A 23,698-nucleotide genomic window follows, 5' to 3' on the forward strand; every position below is an offset into this window, starting at 1 on the left:
GTCACCATTAAACCAGTTCTCTGTTTCAGATTTTATTGAATTCAGATTTCACCTTCTGTCATGGTGCACTTCAAACTAATGTTGCCATAGCACTGGCTCTGGATTGTTAATCCAGTGACATTACTAGTAGTCCACCTCCCCTAAAGTCACACATCATCCTAACTTGGAGATGCATTATCCTTCCTTTCTCATTGTGAGCTCAAAATCCGAGAACTCACTTCCTATCAGCACAGAGAAAGGTCTTTCACAACATAAACTGCCTTCTTAAACTGTTTTAATCTACCACCACTGTCACAAGGACAACCAAGCATGGGTGATAAATGCTGGCCTAACCAGTGACACCAGATCCCAGGAACAGTAACAAAAACTAACAGGCGAGGAGAGTTCATTAACTGCTCCAAATGGTTTCTCATCCAATTATTTTAGATTCATTTTGGATACCTGGTCGGCATGGACAAGTTGAACCGAAGGGTCTGTTTCCATGCTACATGTAGATTAGATTTTTTTTTAGATTACATTACAGTGTGGAAACAGGCCCTTCGGCCCAACAAGTCCACACCGACCCATACCCCAACCCCTACATTTACATTTACCCCTTCCCTAACACTACAGGCAATTTAGTATGGCCAATTCACCTGACCTGCACATCTTTGGACTGTGGGAGGAAACCGGAGCACCCAGAGGAAACCCACGCAGACACGGGGAGAACGTGCAAACTCCACACAGTAAGTCGCCTGAGGCGGGAATTGAACCCGGGTCTCTGGCGCTGTGAGGCAGCAGTGCTAACCACTGTGCCACCGTGCCACCCACTATGTCTCTATGACCTATTCATAACACCTGGCAAAAGAAAAGGAGGAGGAGTTGTAACAGAATCCACAGAGCAGGTGTGCTGTAAATGTTAGCATACTGCTTTGTAAATTCGTCTTGTTTAGTGAGATTATTAAAAAGCAATGCATCTGAATGAATTATATGATTAGATACCTCACCTAATTTTGCATGCACATTTATGATTGAGATTTATTCAGCCAGTGAGTAGCCTCTGCATAAAGCAAGCTGTTTGCTTTGCTTAATGATCAAAGTTTCAAATAAGGCATGAATTCCAGCTGAATCTCAACAATAAAGGAGAATTTAGAATGCGCGAAACCATTCTTAAGAGAAATTTCACATGAACAATTAATGGAATAAGTGTTGAATTACTCACTATAAAGAGGTTAAGCAGAAATGAGTAGCAGACACTTTACAATATAATATCTTTGTATTAAAAGTGCAACCCATTAAGTCATTTGACTGAGTTTGCAAGGGATGTTTATCCTGATCTCACATCTATCTTGTTCCACTATCTTTATCACTTTTATCACCCTATCCTTCAATCTCTAACCTAATTTTTTTAAATGTTAACATGGTCTCTGCTTTAATTACTAGCTCATTAATACAATTCCCAGTCTCAAACCTGTGTACAAATGCTCTGTCCAACATTTCTTGCATTTAATTTCTGGCACTAGTGATTCTTAATGTTACATCTGCATTTTGTCGATGGAATGTGAAGACAGGATACAAATTTCAACCAATAGTGCACAGAGAAAAAATTCTCAAATCACTTAACAGCCAATTAAATGTTTCTGAAATGTAGTTATCATCATAAAGTACAAACTAATATTGGGGTATGGGAGGGCATTCAGGTCATCTAAACACAATATAGAACACAGATTTAACAGTGAGGGAAAATGCACCTTAAATAGATGGAACACAAAGTATGATGAGAAAAGGTAACAGAAGCCATTCCAAGGGAAATATGAGTGTTAGTAAAAGAAGGTGGGGAGGCAAATGACCATGAAAAAGAAGGGGATAAAAATGGAAACACAAGGAAGAGGTACAACAAAGAGATTATAGTAAAGCAATGTCTTTGAGCTGGAATAAACAGAATGAAATAAAAATAATAAAAAGAGCAGGGATTGAGTGTGGCTAGAGGGTGCTAGTAATAACGGAGAATGGAGGGAAAAATTACAACTCGGGTAAATGTGAGAAATTGATGAAAAAAAAGTCTCAATTCAAGATCTTACTCCCACATTCGAGCTGTTCAATCTATATTTTCCTCTTTCCTTCGAACTCAGCATGAACTACCTGAATACTGTGGCTACAGTATGTATTGTCTAAAATATGCACTGCAGCAACTGACTAAGGGTTCATCAACAACACCTCCTAAAACTGTTAACCTCAGCAAAGAATCACAAGAGTAGCATATCCATGGGACCACCATCACCTTCAGTTTCCTCCTAGTCCCACACCATCATCACTTGAACATCACTGCTTGTTAAAATCTTAGAACTCCTTATCTAAGTACTGTATTTTGGGAATAACGTTGCCACCCAAATGGAGCAATTAAAGAATAAACCACAGTTTCCTGATCAGTAACTAATGATGGGTAACAAATGCTATTCTAAGTAGTGATGCCAACATTCCCAAGAGTGAATTAAAAAACCATCAAGTGATTCCTTTGTCTTCTGTGGATGAACTGAATTTGCAAAATGAAGCTCAAGCTGCAAAGCAACAGGCAATTTACTTAAATGATCAGTAATTCCACGCAAAGTGCTATATTTTGTGCAGTAGATATGTACTCAAGAACAACATTTTATCATATTTAATTAATTTAATATAAAAGTGACCTAAGGCATTCTATAGCAGTAAAACAAAACTGTTAGGAGTGAAGGGAAAATTTAGGATAATTAGTGACTTGTAACAATTAAATTACATTTCTTTTTATGTTGTAATAGATAAATGCATTTACATTACAAACAATGATATTGTCCATAATTACATAGTTAGCTTTTCTTTGTGTATGTTTGTCCCTCAGATGACATATTTGCAGTAACTGAATTCTAACAGAACTCAATTTGCATTGAAAGAATCTGCTAGACAAAACTGAACATAGTATCTCTGCAACCAACACGTCAACTTTATTTTATGGGAAGTATGGCCGAATTAATATAGATTAACATTTGGCTGCTTGGGACAAAAGTGTATCATGTGACTAGCCAATTTTTCTACATAAACTGAGGTTACTAATCCATCCTTAGTGGAGTTCTGTTCGCCGAGCTGGAAGTTTTTGTTGCAAACGTTTCATCCCCTGTCTAGGTGACATCCTCAGTGCTTGGGAGCCTCCTGTGAAGCGCTTCTGTGGTGTTTCCTCCGGCATTTATAGTGGCCTGTCGACAACCGGAAGCGGCAGGGACACCACAGAAGCGCTTCACAGGAGGCTCCCAAGCACTGAGGATGTCACTTAGACAGGGGACGAAACGTTTGCAACAAAAACTTCCAGCTCGGCGAACAGAATCACAGCAACGAGCACCCGAGCTACAAATCTTTGAAATCCTTGGTGGAATATAAATTATTAATGTACTACAGGTAATAACACCCTCATTAGTCCTTTAAATTTTGTCAAAGAATTGTTATCTTGTCTCAAAATTTGCTTTCTTACTTCCATTGAAGTAGACCAAAGCATTACCTTTACGACTTACATTGTTCTTACTACATTCCTAGTTTTCTCTCTAATTTGCTGTCCTTTACTCTCATGAAGGATAGTCTTGTACTAGATCGTATCTAAATGGTCATAATGTTAGGTTACTCATTCCCTTGCTTTAATGCATGCCTTTCCCTAAAATGTCAACATTAGTTTGTGCTACTGTATTTAATTTTGAGTTTTTCAATATGTTTAATTGTCATTATTTTCCCTTGGAATTTGAGTTTCAGCTTAGTGGGTGTCCTATGTGATAGTTACTAGTCTCTCTTCGTACTCCTAATCTCTTTTCTACCAAACAGTTCTTTTCCAGAATGGATGCACCAATGTCTTCTGATCATGAAGTCCACTCTGGGCCAGAAGAACATGTTGAAGTTGAAGTGTCTGTTTTCCAGATAGAGAGGGAGGAGCCTGAAGATGCAATCATACGAATTAGATTGGGTAATCGATTACGGCAGCGAAGGCGACGGCAACGTCTTCGTGCTGCTAGAGCTGGGGCTGAGAGGGCAGAGCGACTACAAGTAGCATGTCCAGTACAGACTACTGGGAGTGAAACTGAGCAACCAGAAAATCATGCAGAGGTTTCACAGTTAAGCCAAGAAGAGCAACAGGAAAATCTTCCTAATGGTCAAACTGCAGAATCTTCTGCGAATGAGGATTCTGATGAACAACTTGCAAGAAATAGAGAAGCTGCTAAATTAAATGAGTTTGAGCGAATCCTAAGACGTAGAGAGACTATAAGATTGAGCCAGCAAAGACGAAGAGAGCGTCTTCGTAACATGAGTCGAAGTCTTGAGGAATCTCCTGATCCACTTGCAAGGTGTCGAGTGAGTGAATCATTGTATGAACATCAATATGAAAATCTTAAAACTGTAAAAGGTCTTCATTATTTTGTGTACTGCAGTGGGAGATCGAGATGTATGGATAAAATCTGTAATACAATTAGAATCTTTCCACAGTGTGCACAACGTCAGGCTAGTTTTGACTTTGGTCAACAAGTTCAACCAGAAAATATTAATTCAGCCATGCAGTATACATCTCTCTCAATTTTCAAAACCAGGAGTAATTATGAGCCACTGTTTTATATTATCACTCAAAATTAGCCCCTTAATTTCTAGTCAGGTTTTATGATGCACTTTTATGTCAACTTTTTCTCATCATAAATTAATCAGTCAGCATTTATTATGGAGTTGCCTTGCAATCTCATCATTCAAACAGCATAATTTGGTTGTGCAGGACACCTACCAGATTTCAGTTCTTTCAAAATGCTTTCTCAAATTTTTTTTCAATTTATACCATATGAAATAAGGGTTCAAAAATATTAAAAACTCAGTTATGTATTTAATTATAACATGATTAAATGTATTCATTGATTTGGCTGTTCAATGTGTGTTCTAATGACCTCATTAAAGTTTTTATTCAAACACCCAATCTATCCCAAGAAACTTAACACTTGAAACTTAAAGACCATAAAATTCAGTTATGCAAATTTTTGGGTACAGGGGCTTTAATTGGTGGCCTATTTGGACTTTGAAAACAAGCTAGGTTCCTTTATCCACTTCATTTGCATGATTATAGTGTAACTGCAAATGGCTCCTGAGCAGCCCCATACTCATTTTTGTGTATTTCACTCTTGCATGCTTTAGGGTCAGCTAGCATTATACGTGCTCCTAGTAATCTACCCTTTTCAAAGGTACAGCATACCCAAAAGGGAAGCTGTAGCAATGCACTACAAATGTTTTTGAGTATTCAGTGACAAACTGGTATGCCAGGGAAAGAGGAGAGCTTCTACCACTCTTGATATACTTAGCTGAATTTCCCAATATTTTATTTCTGTCCAGTGGAACCATGTTTGGACATGAACTTGATTGTAGCAAGACTGCTGATTCAATCTTCTAAAAGGCATCTAAGTAGGAAGACACCTCTGGAATTGTCGGCCAATTAAGGACAATGAGAAGGTTGAAGAGGTGGGAAGAATGTGCACTGAATATACAGTCATTGGGCATGATGTCAAGGCTGGTCAGAGGCCATTGCTATGTCTACAGTGAGAGTGCTGCTGAGGTGAATGGAACAGCAGAGGGAGGACAAAACAGAGGTGCAATTAAGTCCGAACGAATCAGTAGCCACATCTTCACTGAGACATCAGACATTAGGAAGTAATCAGACAATTGATAGCCTCTGCCTGGCCTCAGACTCTCTGATTTGCACCACTAACACTCAGAATGCATTGAACTTTTGTGCCACATTGACTACCTATGGTGCATTCGCCACCTCTAGTGAGTGAAAGTGCAGCTGCCACAGCATGGGTCCCATGTGATGCTGTTAAAGACAACATAGATGAAACTGGTAAAATTATACTGTCTCTGGAAAATTGTAAATTACTAATGATTTCCCACCACTGTCAACTGGTTTCTGATGGCAAAGGAGGTTACATACAGCAGGTAAAACAAGCAGAAGAACAGCATGAATCTATTGCCTCAGCATCCTCGGGTCTATGGATACCAGTGTTGTATTGCTAGTAGTACTAGATATTACCAAGATCATTGTGGATGACAGTATGATAGAGCATTGTTTTATTCCTCACCCTGAAAGATGCTACAAAATGAAAGCTGCAGATGGAGTAACTGTAGGCCTTTTCCTTTCTTCCCAAACCTCTTACTTTACTTTGCTCCCACCCTTCACCTAAGTTTTTGTGTTTTCATAATGTCAGTGACTGCCGAACTGTCAACCTCTGCAGCCTCAGGTGGTAAGATGTGAGAGTTCACAGGAAGAAGCACAATCACTTAATTTAACACTTGAGGTCACCAACTCAGATACTAGCATTAGAATATTAAAGGCCAGCTTTGAGCCTGGGTAACATGTGGTGAGTCAGGGGCATAAGTGGGTCACAGTCAGGCCATAAGGGAAAGATCACCTTGTATACAAACAGATCATGCATCAGGTTTTCTTCTGGAGATTTAGTTAAATAAGGCAAACACTAATGTACAAAAACATAGAGTTGGTTGGTATATTGATAGGGTTGCCAGATAAGCACAGTCTGTGGCTAGAACTACAAAACCATTCTGACTTCATTGTGGCCAAGAGTATTGCACAAAATCTAGACTCGCTCTTCCTACAGTGGGAGTGGTGGGCACGCCATATTAATACTGCCTATTAGAGCCAGGATAAGTGCACGTGTTGGTCACCGTATCAATTTCCATTTTACTGAGGAAACCTCTCAATGAATCAGTGTCACAGTGGAAATTCAAAGGCCATGAGATCCATGTGGATCTGTGTTCAATAGGACATTTAAGCCTTCACAGTAGTCCAGCAATTTGTGCTGGAGTAGATTACAAGAATTGCTGAGGTGCTCCCCTACGAGAGAGATAATGGCATTATGAAGCACAAACCTGCTGTCCTTTTTGAGGATAACGGTATTAGTGCTTCCATCAGTGCTTCTCTCCAGATGACCCTGCTATTACTTCTTGGCAACCTACCAAGACTGCTGCTGCCATTCTAATGTGTCTAAAGCAAGGGTGCAGAGTCATTTGCAGTGTCCATTGGGTAGATCCTGGTAATTCCAAGGTTGTGGAGGAGACAACATGCTATCACAATCATGGAGATCCTCTGAGTTATGTGCTGCAGATTATCCTCTTTTCTGTCCTCCATGTGCAGAGGGTTAACCCTTGTTTTCCAGCATCAGTGCTGTCAGTTTTGGAAGCCTGATGATTTTAGGAACTGCTGACTGTCAACAATACCAAATTGTATTTTAAATGTAACAAAAGCTCAAGGAATTTCAGAGGCTTTATTTAAAAAATACTGAGCTGCATAAGGGGATATTAGCTCAGATGACTAAAAGCTTAGTCAAAGGGTTAAGTTTTAAAGAGTGACATAAAGAAGAAAATTGGTTGAGATGTGAGAAGGGACTTTGAGGTTAGGATCTAGGCAGCTGAATGCACAGCCATCAATACTGGAGGAATTGAAATCAAGGTGCCCAACAGGCCAGAATTAAAGTATACATCAAAGAGGGTTGTAAGACTGGGGGAGATGAGAGAGATGGGAAGGGGCCAGGCCAATGAGAATGTGAATTGATCACAGGGAAGATGGGTAAATGGTAACTGGTATAAATTAGGACACAGGCAGCAACATTTTTGATGACGTTGATAGAAGAGGGAGGCTGACCAAGAGTGCATTAAAATTGTCAAGTCTGGAAGTAACAAAAGCACAGATGCAGGATTCTACAAAAGTGTACTGAAGCAGCAATAGTGATATGCAGAGTTATGGAAGTAGAAATAGATGGTCAGTGGTTGAAAGTTCATCCCAGAATTAAATATGATACCAAGGGTGTGAACAATCTAGTTGCACATCAGTTACTAGGGCGAAGGATGGAATTGGTCAGAAGGGAGCAAAATTTGCAGTGGGTCCAAAGATTTAATTGGAGAAAAGTTCTGCTCACACAGTCTTTAATGTCAGATAAGCAGCTTGACAAGTTAGAGATGGTGCCAGAAGTAATAGTATGGTAATGGTAATGAGGGAGAATGGTGTGTTGTTAGCATATGTATGGAAATTAATGTGTTTTTGGAAGATGTTACTGAGGGGCAGCATGTCGCTAAGAAATAAGGAAGGGTACAAGGATAAAGGCTTGGGGGTACTAGATGTTACCATGGGAGTAAGAAAAGAAGCCTTTGAAGGTGATTCTGTGACTACTATTGCATAGATAAGAGTGGAACCAGAGAAATGCAGTACCAACAAACTGGAAGACAATGGAGGTATTGGAGGGGGATTCTACCTGTGTCTGCTTGGGTTTCCTCCGGGTGCTCTGGTTTCCTCGTACAGTCCAAAGGTGTGCAGGTTAAGTGAAGTGGCCAAGCTAGAAAGCCCATTGTGTTCAGGGATGTGTAGGTAAGCTGCATTTGTCAAGGGCAAATGTAGAGTAATAAGGTAGGAGAATAAGTCTGGGTAGGTTACTCTTCAGAGGGTCGGTGTGGACTTATGGGCCGAAGGGCCTGTTTCTACACTGTGGGGATTCTATGTAATCAGTTGTATCAAAGGCTTCAGACAGGTCAGGAAGGAAAGGGCGGATAGCTTCCTTTTATTACGGTCATGTAGGATGTCATTTGTGACTGATAAGAACCATTTTGATATTGTGGGAGGGATGGTTTGAAGGGATTCTAGATTAGAGTGGTGCAAGAAAAGCACAGCAGTTCAGGCAGCATCCGAGGAGCAGGAAAATCGACGTTTCAGGCAAAAGCCCTTCATCAGGAATAGAGGCAGAGTGCGGGTGGAGTGGATCATGGAAAGGAAGATAGGCAGGTAGGACAAGTCATGGGGACAGTCCTGAGCTGGAAGTTTGGAACTGGGGTGAGGTGGGGGAAGGGGAAATGAGGAAACTGGTGAAGTCCACATTGATGCCCTGGGGTTGAAGTGTTCCGAGGCATTCTTCCTCCAGGCGCCAGGTGGTGAGGGAGCAGTGGTGAAGGAGGCCCAGGACCTCCATGTCCTCAGTTGAGTGGGAAGGGGAGTTGAAATGTTGGGCTACAGGGCGGTGTGGTTGATTGGTGCGGGTGTCCCAGAGATGTTCCCTAAAGTGCCCTGCTAGGAGGCGTCCAGTCTCGCCAATGTAGAGGAGACCGCATCAGGAGCAACAGATACAATAAATGATATTGGTGGATGTGCAGGTAAAACATCCACCAATATCATTTATTGTATCCGTTGCTCCCGATGCGGTCTCCTCTACATTGGGGAGACTGGACTCCTCCTAGCAGAGCGCTTTAGGGAACATCTCTGGGACACTACAGAGATATAGAGTTCATAATGGAATATTTACAACCAGGACAGAAGGAAATTAAATTGCAAAGCGACCAATTGCGCTGGTTAAATCATATCCTAATTAGCTTCATGAGACAATCTTTTACAGGTAGTACATTTCTTGTAAACATTTCCATTGTAAGATTATGTGACAGTTACACAGCAGTGGAAAGCATAATAAATGCATATACAATTTCGATTAGACATGGTGCAAGTTTGTTAAAATAAGGATTGAATGTGTCACTTTAAAATGGAAGCTGAACTATCTTTCTGTGCTTATGTCCAATCACCTCTTGTCCTCTATTCCTATTTCACTTGAACACTTTTGTTTTAACTCTCCATTTACAAAGCTATGGGATACACCTAGAGGGAGAAATTGTTTATAGTGCTGTTGGAAGCATGTTATGCGGAGACTATTCCCCAGAAGCAGACAGCATCACAGATTTATGGGCGGCATGGTGGCACAGTGGTTAGCACTGCTGCCTCACAGCGCCAGAGACCCGGGTTCAATTCCCGCCTCAGGGACTGACTGTGTGGAGTTTGCACGTTCTCCCCGGGTGCTCCGGTTTCCTCCCACAGTCCAAAAGATGTGCAGGCCAGGTAAATTGGCCATGCTAAATTGCCCGTAGTGTTAGGTAAGGGGTAAATACAGGGGTATGGGTGGGTTGCGCTTCGGTGGGGCGGTGTGGACTTGTTGGGCCGAAGGGCCTGTTTCCACACTGTAAGTAATCTAATTACTTGAAAGAGAAGGCATGATGAAGTAAATGTCATATTCTGTGCACTACATGTAATCACACTCTTTGAGATCCTTGATAGATAATGTGAAAGGGCTCCTTAAGTTACCTGCATAGCCTTTGCAGCTTCATTACTAATGGTGATTTCCAAGCAATGACAATCCAGGAAACTACCTGCCCTGAGAAAATTGACAAAAGAGTGCATAGCACAATTCAAAGCTGTGCTCTGAAGATATTCCTCCTCGCAACTCCCCTCCTGCGTGCTTAAAATAAACTGCATCTTCCATTTTGTGACTGCATTGCACATTCAGAGGTGATCCATCTAGATAACTCACATAAACATAACACCCGTTATGGAAAGGACACTAAAACCACGGAGTACGAGGGATGATGTCATAGTTGGAAACTATCGTAATAGGGAGACAATTGGGATATTCAAACCAATTCCACTGAAGCAAAGAATGTTAAAAGGAATTTTCACTATGTTTTAAAAATACATATAATAGATGTTGATAGAATGAATAGCAAAAGATTTATTTTGGCTGGGAGGCCATCAATTTAAAATTGTTGCCAAATGAGGGTATACGTTAGAAGCAGTATTTCTGAGTGAAAGGTTGTTGATGCATGCAATGCTTAGCCACAAGAGATAATTGATAAAGAGCCCACTGCATCTTTCAGGGGAAGATTGGAGATTTTGTTGAAACTCTTAGAGCAGAGGAAAAGACTGGGCATTAAGAGGGAACATGTATTTAGTTTTGGACTGCTCCAGCAAAAGCCATAAAAATGGAAAAGAAAAGATTTCCATTTATACTGAACCTTCCACGGCCTCATGATATCGCAAAGTGCAATGCAACTGAAGATTTTTTTTTCAACAAAATTGTTGTAGGAAACCATCATCCAATTTTACACAGCAAGATCCCAACACAATACTGTAACAATGATCAGCAAATTATAGTGATATTGACTGAATAAATACTATCAATTCCAGCAATAAAGTTTCAACTTTGATCTCCAGCATCTGCAGACCTCACTTTCTCCTCGTAGGAAACCATCATCCAATTTTACACCGCAAGATCCCAACACAATACTGTAACAATGATCAGCAAATTATAGTGATATTGACTGAATAAATACTATCAATAAATGTAATAATACTTGATTACAGGAACTGAATTACACCTTCTCCAGTTCTACCCCACTACAGCTTTTAAACCTATGTCACTACATATGTAAGTTTACAAAAGATTGGTTAATTGTCAAATAATATGCAAATACACGTGATGGCTGCTTGAGAAGCATTTCAAGTTTAACCCATATTAAAAAAAATTACTTAGAAAGATACTATTCCTCAGCTTGGTAAACCTCTTGTAGTTTATAATAAGATGTTACATAAGTGTAACTTAAACGTTATTCAAGTACTCTAGTTTGCATTCAGATTACTTTTGAAAACACATTAATTACTGGGGACAGAAATAATTTGATGCTAATACTTAAAAGAAATAACATTAGAACGTACATCATTTAAAAACAAGGCCATACTAGGTATATAATCAATAAGGGATCACATACAAATATGGGATACATGTAGTATGTATTACTAAAAATAACTTACATGAATGATGTTTCAAACGTTTGCCTTGGGTTTCCACAAACTATTTTCAAAAACAATAAAGTACATACCGTTGAACACCTAATACAATTAGAGTCACCAAGTCCTACAGCATGGAGACAGGCCCTTTGGCCCAAACTGGTCCAGCCAACCAAAATGTCCATTAATGCTAACCCCATTTCCCTGCACTTGGCCCATATTCTTCTAAACCTTTCCTATCTATGTATTTATACAAATGCCTTTTAAATGTTGTTAATGTACCCACCTTAACCACTTCCACCGGCAGCTCATTCCATATGCATACCACCCTCTGTGTAAAAAAGTTGCCTCTCAGGTTCCCTTTAATTCTTTCCCCTCTAACCTTAAACTGATGTCCTCCAGTCCATGATTCCCCATCCCTGGGAAAAAGACCAAGTGCATTCACCCTATCCATGCCCCTCATGATCTTATTCACTTCTATAAAATCCCCCTCAGTCTCATATGCTGGAAAGAAAAAAGTCCTAGCTTGTCCAACCTCTCCCTATAACTCAGATCGTTGAGTTCAGGTAACATCCTTGTAAATTTCTTCTGTACTCTTTCCAGTTTAATAGCGTCCTTCCTATAGCAAGGTGACCAAAACTGAACACAATACTAACACAACACAATTAAACTCCAATTGCCATTTCTTGGCTCACTTACCCAGTTGATCAACGTTATGCAATTTCTGATAACTTTCCTCACTATCCACGAGATTTCCTATTTTAGTGCCATCTGCAAACTTATTAATCAAGCCTTATACATTTTTATCCAAATCATTAATATAGATAACAAACAGCAATGGACCCAGCACCGACCCCTGAGGCACTCCACTGGTCACAGGCCTCCAGTCCGACAAGCTTCCTTCCACTATTACCCTTTGCTTCCTACAAGCAAGCCAACTGTGTATCTAGTTTGCCAGCTCTCCGTTGATTCCATGTGATCTAACCTTCCAGAGCAGCCTACCATGTGGAACCTTATCAAAGGCCTTACTGAAATCCATATAGACTACACCTACCGCTCTGCCCTCGTCACCCTTCCTGGTTACTTCATCAAAAACTCTAACAAATTATTTCAATCAGTCTGAGTAAATTCTACAGCTGTACACTAGGAAATTGTGCTTCCTACTCATGTTGAAATAACAACAACCATTTTCAACTTTTGAAGTTTAAATACTAAAAATGATAATTGAGTGAATGAATGTAGTCAGGTCATTGTTAAATATAATTGACTTATTTAAAAAATCTTCCAGAAAACCTTATTTCAAGACTCTCAAATTTCAGCAGTGGACAAAAAAAATTGTAAAGTACTGATTTGATTAATCCAATTTAGAAGGTTTTTAAAAATTCATTTATAGGATGTGGGGGTAGGTAGCTAGGCCAGCATTTATTGCCCATGAGAAGGTTGTGGTGAGCTGCCTTCTCGAACAACTGCGTCAATTTTGTGTTGATAGACCCATTATGCTGTTGGACTTCCAAAGGTTTGACCCAGTGTCACCGAAGGAACTTTGTTATATTTCCAAGGAAGAACAGGGAGTGGCTTAGAAGCATACATGCAGGGGTGGTATTCCCATCTGTCTGCTTCTGTTGTCCTTAGTGGCTGGGAGTTTTAAAGATGCTGTCTAAGGAGCTTTAGTGAATTTCTAGGGTATATCTTGTAAATGGTACACACCACTGCACAGCTGCTGGGAACCTTTCTCTCTCTCTCACAGACACACACTGATTGTCATGCTGCTGCATGATTCTAATACCAGAAGTCATTCCAATGCATGGATCTCAGAGGTCCACAAAGAGTGAAGGAAAACTAGAAAGATCATTGCTATCAATGAGCATTGGTAGTGGAGGAAGTAAATTTGTAGATATGATGTCAAGCAGGCTGCTTTGTCCTGAATGGTGTCAAATGTTTTGAGTATTCCATCCCACTTCTGACTTGTACCTTGAAGACAGCGGACAGGCTTTGACAGTCAAAAAATTAGTTACTTGCTGCAAGATTTCTTACTTTTGACCTATTCTTCTTGACAGCATTTATACGGCTGGTCAAGTTCAGTTTCTGGACAACTCCCAGGATGTTGGTATGGTCATTGCCTGGTACTTGTGTGGCACAAATATTACTTGCCACTTTTTAACCCAAGCCTGAATACTGTCCAGGTCTTGTTGCATTGGACACAGACTGCTTCAGTACCTGAGGAATTATGGATGGTGCTGAGTATTGGGGAGGCATTGGTGAACGTCCCTACTTCTGACCTTATGTTGGAGGGAAGGTCATTGATGAAGCAACTTAAGATGGTGGGTCTAGGATACCACCCTGAGGAACTCTTGTAGAAATGTCCTGCAGTTCAAATGAGTCGCCTCAAACGGGCGGCACGGTGGCACAGTGGTTAGCACTGCTGCCTCACAGCGCCTGAGACCCGGGCTCAATTCCCGACTCAGGCGACTGACTGTGTGGAGTTTGCACGTTCTCCCCGTGTCTGCGTGGGTTTCCTCCGGGTGCTCCGGTTTCCTCCCACAGTCCAAAGATGTGCAGGGTCAGGTGAATTGGCCATACTAAATTGCCCGTAGTGCTAGGTAAGGGGTAAATGTAGGGGTATGGATGGGTTTTGCTTCGGCGGGTCGGTGTGGACTTGTTGGGCCGAAGGGCCTGTTTCCACACTGAAATGTAATCTAATCTAAATCTAATCTAATCTAAAAAAAATCTAATCTAAAAAAAACAATTTAAACCATCTCCCTTGATTGTGTGATTGCAAACAATGGAGCCCCCCCCCCCCGCCCACCACCACCACCAAACAAGCAAACCCCCATTCCCACTGACTTTAGTTTTGCTGGGACTCTTCAGTCAGATGCAATCTTATTGTCCTGATGCAATAAGTTCAGGAGCTGAGTGGCCTGTTCAGGTTGGGGTCTGAACTGAGCAACAGTTGCAGGTTGTTGCTAAGCAAATGCTTATTGATAACACTGCTGCTGAGCCCTTTTGCTTATTTACTGATAATTTAGAGTCGATTTATTGGATGAGTAGATAGGTTGGATCTGTCCTATATTTTTGTGACAGGACATAGCTGGATAATTTTCCACATTGTCAGATAGATGCCAGTGTTGTAGCTGTCTGGAACTGCTTGGTTAGAGGCCTGAAGTTCTGGAGCACATGCCTTCAGTACCACTGCAGGAATATTGTCAAGGCTCACATTCAGTGCCCTTAACTATTTTTGTGATCTCATGAAGGAAATCAAATTCACTGAACACTGGCATCTGTAATGCTGGAGACCCTCAGATTAGGTAGAGATGGATCATCCACTCAATACTTATGGCTGAATGTGGCAGGACTGCAGAACTTGCATCAGATCCATTGCTGTGGAATCGCTTAGCTCTATCTATTAATTGTTGCTGTTTGACCCACAAGTAGTCCTGTTTTTTAGCTTCACCATGTTGATATCTCATTTTTAGGTGTGTCTGGTGTTGATCCTGGCATGCCCTCCTGCATTCTTTGTTGAACCATGGTTGATGTAATGGTAGAGTGGGGATGTGCCATGAGGACAAAGATTGTGTTTGAGTAGAATTCTGCTGCTGTTGATGGCCTATAGTGCTCATGAATGCCAGTCTTGAGTTGCTACATCTGGTCAAAGTATTTAGTATGGTGATAATGCCACACAGTTAATCTAAGACAGAGGATGGGAAATAATTGTGGCTGTAAGAGCTGCTCCTTTTTTGAGGTATTTTAGATTATGGAGGTGATTTCCTCAAATTCCAGGAGCAGCAATTACTGTTTTATATGCTGTTGCATGGTTTTGGAACCAAAGAGGAAAAAAGATCAAAACAATGGCACTTTTAAGAGGAGGAAGACAGTGATCACATTGTCAGTGAGGGAGAGAGAGAAAGAAACCTACACTGCCAACTGACACAGCAATGAATGTGCACAGTTACTGCCTTTGCTGTTTGAGTTCACGTATATCTGAACAAAGGAGTGAGTCTAGGAAAAATTAACAAACAGCGAAATTCACAGCTGACCTTGGAGGAATCTGTGGGGGAAAGAGCTCAGCACATGAATAGATAAGTGCATAGCTTTTAATGTGTAACCTTGCTGTACGTTTACAGTAGTGAGTAGAATGGGTTCTTTCTTGATGGTGTTTTATTAAGATCTGTCTCTTGATTAAATTTTAAAAATATAAACCATAAATACAAAGTTAGACGGTGCTATTTTCTGGACCTGTAGACGGTGCTATTTTCTGGACCTGTAGGAGCAAAAATAGCCTTTATTACAGTAATGTGCTCCTTCTGTCGAATGTGGGAGTTTGGGGAGAATTTCAATGTTACTGATGATTATGTCTGCAGGAAGTGTCTTTGGCGGCAAAACCTATCAGATCACATAGATCGGGTGGAGCAGCAGTTAGAGGCATTGAAGAATTTACAAGAGCTAGGGGTGTGATGGATGGCAGTTATTGGAAGGGAGAAAAATACAGATCCAGTCAGGTAGGTGGGTTACCTCCAAGAAAGGTAGGAGATGGGGGAAGGTAATGCAGGAGTCTCCTGCGGCTATCCCCATCTCAAACAGGTATGGTGTTTTGGAAAATGTAGGGGGTGATGGGCTCTCAGAAGAATGTAACACCAACAGCCAAGTTTCTGGTATCGAGACTTGCCCTAATGAGGGGTACATTTGGGTTCCAAGTGATCGATTGTGATAGGGGACAGTTTAGTCAGAGGTACAGACATTTCTGCGACAAGCAGCAAAAAATCAAAATGGTGTGTTGCCTCCCTGGTGACAGGATCAAGGATATCACAGAGAGGGTGCAGAATGTTCTCAAAAGGGAAGAGGGATCAGCAGGAGTTCATTGTACACTTTGGAACTAATGACATAGGAAGGGAGAATATATAAAGTTAGGCAAGAATTTAAAAAGGTCTTCGAGGGTAGTAATATCTGGATTACTCCCGGTGCTATGAGCTAGTGAAGGTAGGAATAGGAGGATTGAGCAGATGAACGAGTGGCCGAGGAACTGGTGCAGGGGAGAAGGGTTCACATTTTTGGATCATTGGAATCTCTTCTGGGGTACAAGGAGGACAGATTGCACCTGAATTGGAAGGGGGCTATTACACTAGCACAGAGATTTGCTAGAGCTACTGGAGAGGATTTAAACTAGTAAGGTGGGTGGGACCCAGGGAAATAGTGAGGAGAGGGATCAATTGGGACTGGTACAGTGTAGAAAAGAAACAGGCAGGAACAAAGCAGAGAAGAAGATAGAATTGATAAACTAAACTGTATTTACTTCAATGCAAGAGGCCGAACAGGGAAGACAGATGAATTCTGGGCAGGGTTAGGAACATGGGACCAGGTTGTCATAGTAAATACAGGGATGGACAGGACTGACGGTTTAAATGTTCCAGAATACAAATTCTATAGGAAGGATAGAAACCGGAGCAAGAGAGGAGGGGGAGTGGTGTTTTTGATAATGGATAGCATTATAGCTTTACTTAGGGATGATATTCCTGGGAATACATCGAGGGAAATTATTTGGGTGGAGCTGAGAAATAAGAAAGGGATGATCACTTTATTGGGATTGTATTATAGACTCCCTAATAGTCAGCAGGAAATTAAGGAACAAATTTGTAAGGGCATTTTAATTATCACTTAGAATAATAAGGTGGCAAAAGGCTAGGGCTGCCATGGCTTTAAGGGTTCAGATGGAGAGGAACTTGTTAATAGTGTACAAGAAATGAATGTACCTACTGGAGAAGGTGCAAAATTTGACCTACTCTTGGGAAATAAGGCAGGGCAGGTAACTGAAGTGTCAGTGGGGGAGCACTTTGGGGCCAGCGACCATAATTCTATTAGTTTTAAAATAAAGATTACACAACACAGGTTATAGTCCAACAGGTTTAATTGGAAGCACTAGCTTTCAGAGCGCCACTCCATCAGGTGATTGTGGAGGATAAGATCATGATCACAGAATTCATAGACAAAGGAGTCCAGTATCACGGAGATGTGATACATTAAACGATTTTAGGTTAAATCTTTCATCTTTTAAAATTGAATATGCTGGTTTCTGTTCTTTGATATGTAAATCCCAGAACTTCTTTTAAATTACATTCTCAAGATAGTTCAGCTTTTCTAACAGCAGGTGTGAAGTCTGTCTGTGTCCCAATGTTTAGTCAGACTGACAAGCCCTCTGCATAGTTTTACATGGATTCATGCAGTTGTTGAGCAAAATAAAATGCAATTCTGCAAAAACAAATTCAACCAATAAACTTACGTGTGCATGCGTATAGGAGCGACAGTGTGAGTGTGTGCACGAGGGTATGAGTGTTCATGATAAAGAGTGTGTTTTTGTGTTGAAGAAAATTTTGGAAACAGACTTTCAGTATTGACCAACTTTACTACTCACTATATATCTGCATGGATGTGAGTAAGTAGGGGTGGGTGTGTGTATCATGCAGTGGGGTCGCCTGTAATGTGACATGAACCCAAGGTCCTGGTTGAGGCCATTCCAGTGAGTCCTGAACTTTGTTATCAGCTTCTGCTCAGTCACTCTATATTGCGGCTTGTTCTGAAGTCTGCCTTGGAGGATGGTCACCCGAAGGTCTGAGGCAGAATGTCCTATACAGCTGAACTGTTCCCTGACTGGGAAACATATCACATTACAACTAACCCCACTGCATAATACATACATACACAGGCCCTCTCTCATACACACAGATACCTCACATGCACACACACCCTCTCACAGACACATACCCCATCACACTCTCACTTACTTAACCAAGCTTACACACACACACACACACACATACACACAAACTCTATCATGTACACTCACACCCACATGCACACTCACTCTGTTGCTCCTACACGCGCACACATTTAAGTTTATGGGGTGAATTTGTTTTTGCAGAACTGCATTTTATTTTGCTCAAAAACTGCATGAATCCACGTAAAACTCGATAAAACTATGCAGAGGGATTGTCAGTCTAACTGAACATTGGGACACAGACAGACTTCACACCTATTGTTAGAAAAGCTGACCTATCTTGAGAATTTAAAACAAATTCTGGGATTTACATATCAAAGAATAGAAATCAGCATATCCAATTTTACAAGATGAAAGATCTAATATAAAATCATTTAATATATATATCTCTGTGACACTGGACTCCTTTGTCTATAAATTCTGTGATCATGATCTTATCCTCCACAATCACCTGATGAAGGAGCGGCGCTCAGAAAGCTAGCTCTTCCAAATAAACCTGTTGGACTATAACCTGGTGTGTGATTTTTAATGTTGTCCACCCCAGACCAACACCAGCATCTCCGAGTCATGGTTTTAAATTAGTGATGGAAAAGGATAAATTGGAGGAAGGCTAATTTTGACAGGATTAGGGAAGAATTTTGGGGCAGATAATCACAGGTAAAGGGATGGCTGGAAAATGGGAAGCCTTCAAATATAAGATAACAAGAATCCAGAGACAGTATATTCTTGTTAGGAAAGGAAAGGCTAGTAGGTGTAGAGAATGCTGGATGACTCGAAAAATTGAGGCTTTGATTAAGAAGGAAGCACATGTCAGGTATAGACAGCAGAGATCAAGTGAATCCTTAGAAGAGTTTAAAGGCAGCAGGCGTATCTTTAAGAGGGAAATCAAGAGGGCACAAAGGGGACATGAGATAACTTTTGTAAATAGGGTTAAGGAGAATCAAAAGGGATTTTATAAGTACATTAAGGACAAAAGGGTAACTAGGTAGAGAATAGAGCCCTTCAAAAATCAGCAAGGCAGCCTTTGTGTGAAGCCGCAAGAGATACTAAAAGAGTATTTTGCATCAGTTTTTAGAGTAGAGAAAGACATGGAAGATATAGAATGTGGGGAAATAGATGGTGATATCTTGAAATATGTTCATATTACAGAGGAGGTGGTGCTGGATGTCTTGAAATGCAGAAAAGTGGACAAATCCCCAGGATCTGATCACATGTATCCTAGAACTCTGTGGGAAGCCAGGGAAGTGATTGCTGGCCCCTTGCTGAGATATTTGTATCAGCCCATTGGCCCATCTAGTCCAGATCCTGTTGTAATCTAAGGTAACCCTCTTCGCTGTCCACTACACCTCCAATTTTGGTGTCATCTGCAAACTTACTAACTGTACCTCTTAAGCTCGCATGCTTTAGTGAACAAGTTTTATTTTAAAGATGATGAATGATGATTAGACTTTTAATTCCATGTTTTATTGAATTCAAGTGCCATTCTGCTGTGAAGGGATTCAACCCCAGGTCCCCAAAACATTACCTAGGTCTCTGTATTAGTAGTCCAGTGACAAATTCCACTATCACCTTTCAAGTTGTTTCTGCTCATTCGGAATTGATTGGTTTCAAAGGTCATCAAGACATTCTTAATGGAAGTTTCCAAGCAAATTTACTTTGTTTTGGTTTGTTAATGCCTTTTAAAATTATGAATTGATATTTTACATCGAATCATAAATGGCATATGACAACAAAACATTAAGTCAATATTTATAAGTTTTCAAAATGCAGTAATATCATGACACGGTACAGTTAATATGTACACAAAGTGCATACAATAATGAAGATTATTAGTTTGTGTGGTGTCACTTTACAATCCTACCAACAATGGGGTTATGCTAATCTACAAGGAGAAAGTGAGGACTGCAGATGCTGGAGATCAGAGCTGAAAATGTGTTGCTGGAAAAACGCAGCAGGTCAGGCAGCATCCAAGGAACAGGAAAATTGACGTTTCGGGCATAAGCCCTTCTTCAGGAATGAGGAAAGTGTGTCCAGCAGGCTAAGATAAAAGGTAGGGAGGAGGGACTTGGGGGAGGGGTGTTGGAAATGCGATAGGTGGAAGGAGGTCAAGGTGAGGGTGATAGGCCGGAGTGGGGTGGGGGCGGAGAGGTCAGGAAGAAGATTGCAGGTTAGGAAGGCGGTGCTGAGTTCGAGGGATTTGACTGAGAGGAAGCCCTCTTCCTCCAACCATCGTGTTGCTATGGTCTGGCGATGGAGGAGTCCAAGGATCTGCATGTCCTTGGTGGAATGGGAGGGGGAGTTGAAGTGTTGAGCCACGGAGTGGTTGGGTTGGTTGGTCCGGGTGTCCCAGAGGTGTTCTCTGAAACGTTCTGGACCAACCAACCAACCAAATACCCAGTGGCTCAACACTTCAACTCCCCCTCCCACTCCACCAAGGACATGCAGGTCCTTGGACTCCTCCATCGCCAGACCATAGCAACACGACGGTTGGAGGAAGAGGGCCTCATCTTCCGCCTAGGAACCCTCCAATCACGAGGGATGAACTCAGATTTCTCCAGTTTTCTCATTTCCCCTCCCTCCACCTTGTCTCAGTCAAATCCCTCGAACTCAGTACCGCCTTCCTAACCTGCAATCTTCTTCCTGACCTCTCCGCCCCCACCCCACTCCGGCCTATCACGCTCACCTTGACCTCCTTCCATCTATCGCATTTCCAATGCCCCTCCCCCAAGTCCCTCCTCCCTACCTTTTATCTTAGCCTGCTGGACACACTTTCCTCATTCCTGAAGAAGGGCTTATGCCCAAAACGTCAATTCTCCTGTTCCTTGGATGCTGCCTGACCTGCTGTCAAAGAAGGATTGGTGAGTTATTGGGGAGGTATAGATGGTACATTGTAGGAGCAAATTACTGCATCTGTTGGAGTCTATACTGAAGAAGGGCTCATGCCCGAAACGTCGATTCTCCTGCTCCTTGGATGCTGCCTGACCTGCTGCGCTTTTCCAGCAACACATTTTCAGCATCTGCAGTCCTCACTTTCTCCTACCCTTTAATTGATGCCCTCTAGTCCTCGATTCCCCAACCCGAGGAAAAAGACTGAGTGCATTCACCCTGTCCATGCCTCTCATCATCTTATACACCTCTACAAAGGACACCCTCAGTCTCCTAAGCTCTAAAGAAAATCGTCCTAGCTTGTCTAACCTCTCTGTATAACTCAGACCATTGAGTCTAGGCAACGTCCTTGTAAATTTCTTTGGCAATCTTCCCAGTTTAATAACATCCTTCCTATAACAAGGTACCAAAACTGAACACAATACTCCAAGTGCGGCCTCACTAATGTCCTGTATAACTGCAACATAACTTCCCAATTCTATGAAAGCCAGTGTGCCAAAAGCCTTCTTCACTGCCCTGTCCACTTGTGAATCCACTTTTCAGAGAACAGTGAACCTGATCTGCAATATCCTTCTGATCCATTACACTTTTAGACCCTACTATTTACCATGAAACTCCTATCTTGTTTTGACTTTCCAAAATGCAAGAACTCACGCATATCTATATTTAACTCCATTTGCAATTTCTCAGCCCACTTCTCCAGCTGGTCAAGGTCCTGCTGCAATTTCTGATAACCTTGCTCACTGTCCACAATACCGCCTATTTAGTATCATCTACAAACTTATTAATCATGCCTTGTACATTCTCATCCAAATCATTGATATAGATAACAAACAATAATGGACTCAGCATTGACCCAAGACACTCTACTAGTCACAGGCCTCCAGTCTGACAAGCATTCTTTCACTATTACCCTCTGCTTCCGACCATCAAGCCAATTTTGTATCCAATTTGCTAGCTCCCCCTCAATTCCAGAGCAGCCTACCATGTGGAACCTTATCAAAGGCCTTTCTGAAATGCAACTTCGTCAACCTGCCCCAATATCAAATATTTGGGGACATGCACTCTAATATTTCACTATTTCTATACAATTCTCCACATATTCTTTTGCCATGTTTGTCTTCCCCTAATGCCCTACTGCACATCTCCAGATTGAAATCCATTTACCACCAATCCCCCATTTGACCAATGCATTGTTTTAATTCTTTATTCATTAACAGGTAAGCCCAGCATTTTTGACCATACCTAATTACCCTATAAATGGTGGTATTGACTGTCTTTTGGAACTATTGCAATACAAATGATACAAATATATGCAAAGTGTTGTTAGGAAGGGATTACCCATAGTCACTCAGCAACATTTCCTCCAAAGATGAATGCAGTCATGCTGAACATGAATGTCAAAGGTGCACATTAAAAATAAAACAAGAAATGCTGTCAACAAGTGACAATGAAAGAATGGTGATGTGGTTCCAGGTCTGGATTTGGGGGCATTGAGGGAACTTACAGGTGATGGTATTTGCATGCAGATGCTGCCACTGTTCTTCTAGGTGGTGGTGGCTGCAAGTTTGGAAGATGCTGTCAAAGAAGGATTGGTGAGTTATTGGGGAGGTATAGATGGTACATTGTAGGAGCAAATTACTGCATCTGTTGAAGTCTGTACTGAAAACAAAAATTGTTGGATACCATAGCGGGTCAGGCAGCAGCTCTGATGAAGAATTATCTAGACTTGAAACATTAGCTTGCTTTCTCTCAGTGGATGGTCCCTGACCCACTGTGATCTCCAGCATTTTTTGTTTTCAGTATGGATGATATGCTGTAGTCAATGTGGCCAAGTCACCGTGGAGGCCTTGCATTTTAATCTTCTGGATGAGCCTACCACGAGGGATCTTGTCAAAAGTTTATGAAAATTCATGTCGACAATATCCATGGCTCTGGCCTCATCGATCACCTTCATCACCTTCCTCGAAAAATTCAATCAAATTCCAAAGACATGACATGCCCTACACAAAGCCATGCTGACTGTCCCTATTTTGACCATACCTTTCCAAATGCATGTAAATCCTATTCCTAAGTACCGTTTCCAATAGCTTCCCAACCACCGATGTAAAACGCACTAGTCTTTATTTCCTGGATAATCACTATTTCCCTTCTTGAACAGAGGAACAACATTAGCTACTCACCTGTCCTCTGGGACCTCTCCAGTGGCTAGCGAGGATGCAAAGATCTTGGTTAAGGCACCAGCAATCTCCTCTCGTGCCTCTCTCAATAACCTGGGTACATACCATCGAGCTCTGGAAACATACCCACCTTAATGCTCTTAAAAAGAGACCTAATGTTACGACACAGGATAAACTCCTCTGCTAATTTAAAACAGCCACACAGAAAAGACTCATCTCATGCTGTAATCTGTTAAAATGAGA

The 23,698-nt window shown here is 41.4% G+C and overlaps 1 protein-coding gene across 1 annotated transcript in view; it reads left to right on the forward strand.

The window, feature by feature from the left end:
* The first annotated feature begins 3,816 nt into the window (after positions 1-3,816).
* LOC122565178 (E3 SUMO-protein ligase PIAS4-like) overlaps positions 3,817-23,698 on the forward strand; it is a 98,301-nt gene continuing 78,419 nt past the window's right edge. The window contains exon 1 of the mRNA XM_043720882.1: positions 3,817-4,341. Within this exon, the coding sequence (XP_043576817.1) occupies positions 3,829-4,341 (513 nt within the window). The 5' untranslated portion in view covers positions 3,817-3,828. The remainder of the gene's footprint in view (positions 4,342-23,698) is intronic.

This window comes from Chiloscyllium plagiosum, chromosome 31, assembly GCF_004010195.1.
Source record: "Chiloscyllium plagiosum isolate BGI_BamShark_2017 chromosome 31, ASM401019v2, whole genome shotgun sequence".
Lineage (NCBI taxonomy): Eukaryota > Metazoa > Chordata > Chondrichthyes > Orectolobiformes > Hemiscylliidae > Chiloscyllium > Chiloscyllium plagiosum.